The 387-nt window shown below is 36.2% G+C and overlaps 1 protein-coding gene across 1 annotated transcript in view; it reads right to left on the bottom strand.

Moving 5' to 3' along the window:
* Positions 1 to 387, bottom strand: part of EPB41L4A (erythrocyte membrane protein band 4.1 like 4A) — a gene marked incomplete at its 3' end in the record, with an annotated part of 62308 nt that overhangs the window by 14047 nt on the left and 47874 nt on the right. The window contains exon 7 of the mRNA XM_010141961.1: positions 5 to 16. Coding sequence (XP_010140263.1) covers positions 5 to 16 — 12 coding nt within the window. The remainder of the gene's footprint in view (positions 1 to 4; positions 17 to 387) is intronic.

Here is a 387-nt window from a genome sequence, read left to right as displayed (position 1 = left end):
AGCAGGAACTTGACCCCTATAAAAAAAATTTCTGTGTAAGAACTTCACACTTCCAGTCAATGTAATAAAATAGACTATATTAATAAATACCGATTGATGGGCATGTATGCAATCCTTCCTACCATTTATTTAGACTGTCATTATCCTTTCAGCACTCCTACTGCTTCCTCCAAGTGAGGCTGGACAGTAAGTGCAAACTTTTACTAAACTCTCTGCTGTAAGTTCCTATATTTCTTATAACATATACAATGTATGCCTTCTACAGTGACTAATCTTTTTCACTGCTGTCACAAGCACACTTCTGATATCCCATTTTCAGGCTTGAATGTGCAGAACAACTTGCCTTTCTTTTTTTCAGTAACTACATGACTGCTAATAAAGCAGGAA

This window comes from Buceros rhinoceros, unplaced genomic scaffold (assembly GCF_000710305.1).
Source record: "Buceros rhinoceros silvestris isolate BGI_N320 unplaced genomic scaffold, ASM71030v1 scaffold15168, whole genome shotgun sequence".
Lineage (NCBI taxonomy): Eukaryota > Metazoa > Chordata > Aves > Bucerotiformes > Bucerotidae > Buceros > Buceros rhinoceros.
The sequence above is the reverse complement of the archived record's forward strand: the minus strand, read 5'-3'. Positions and strand labels throughout refer to the sequence as shown.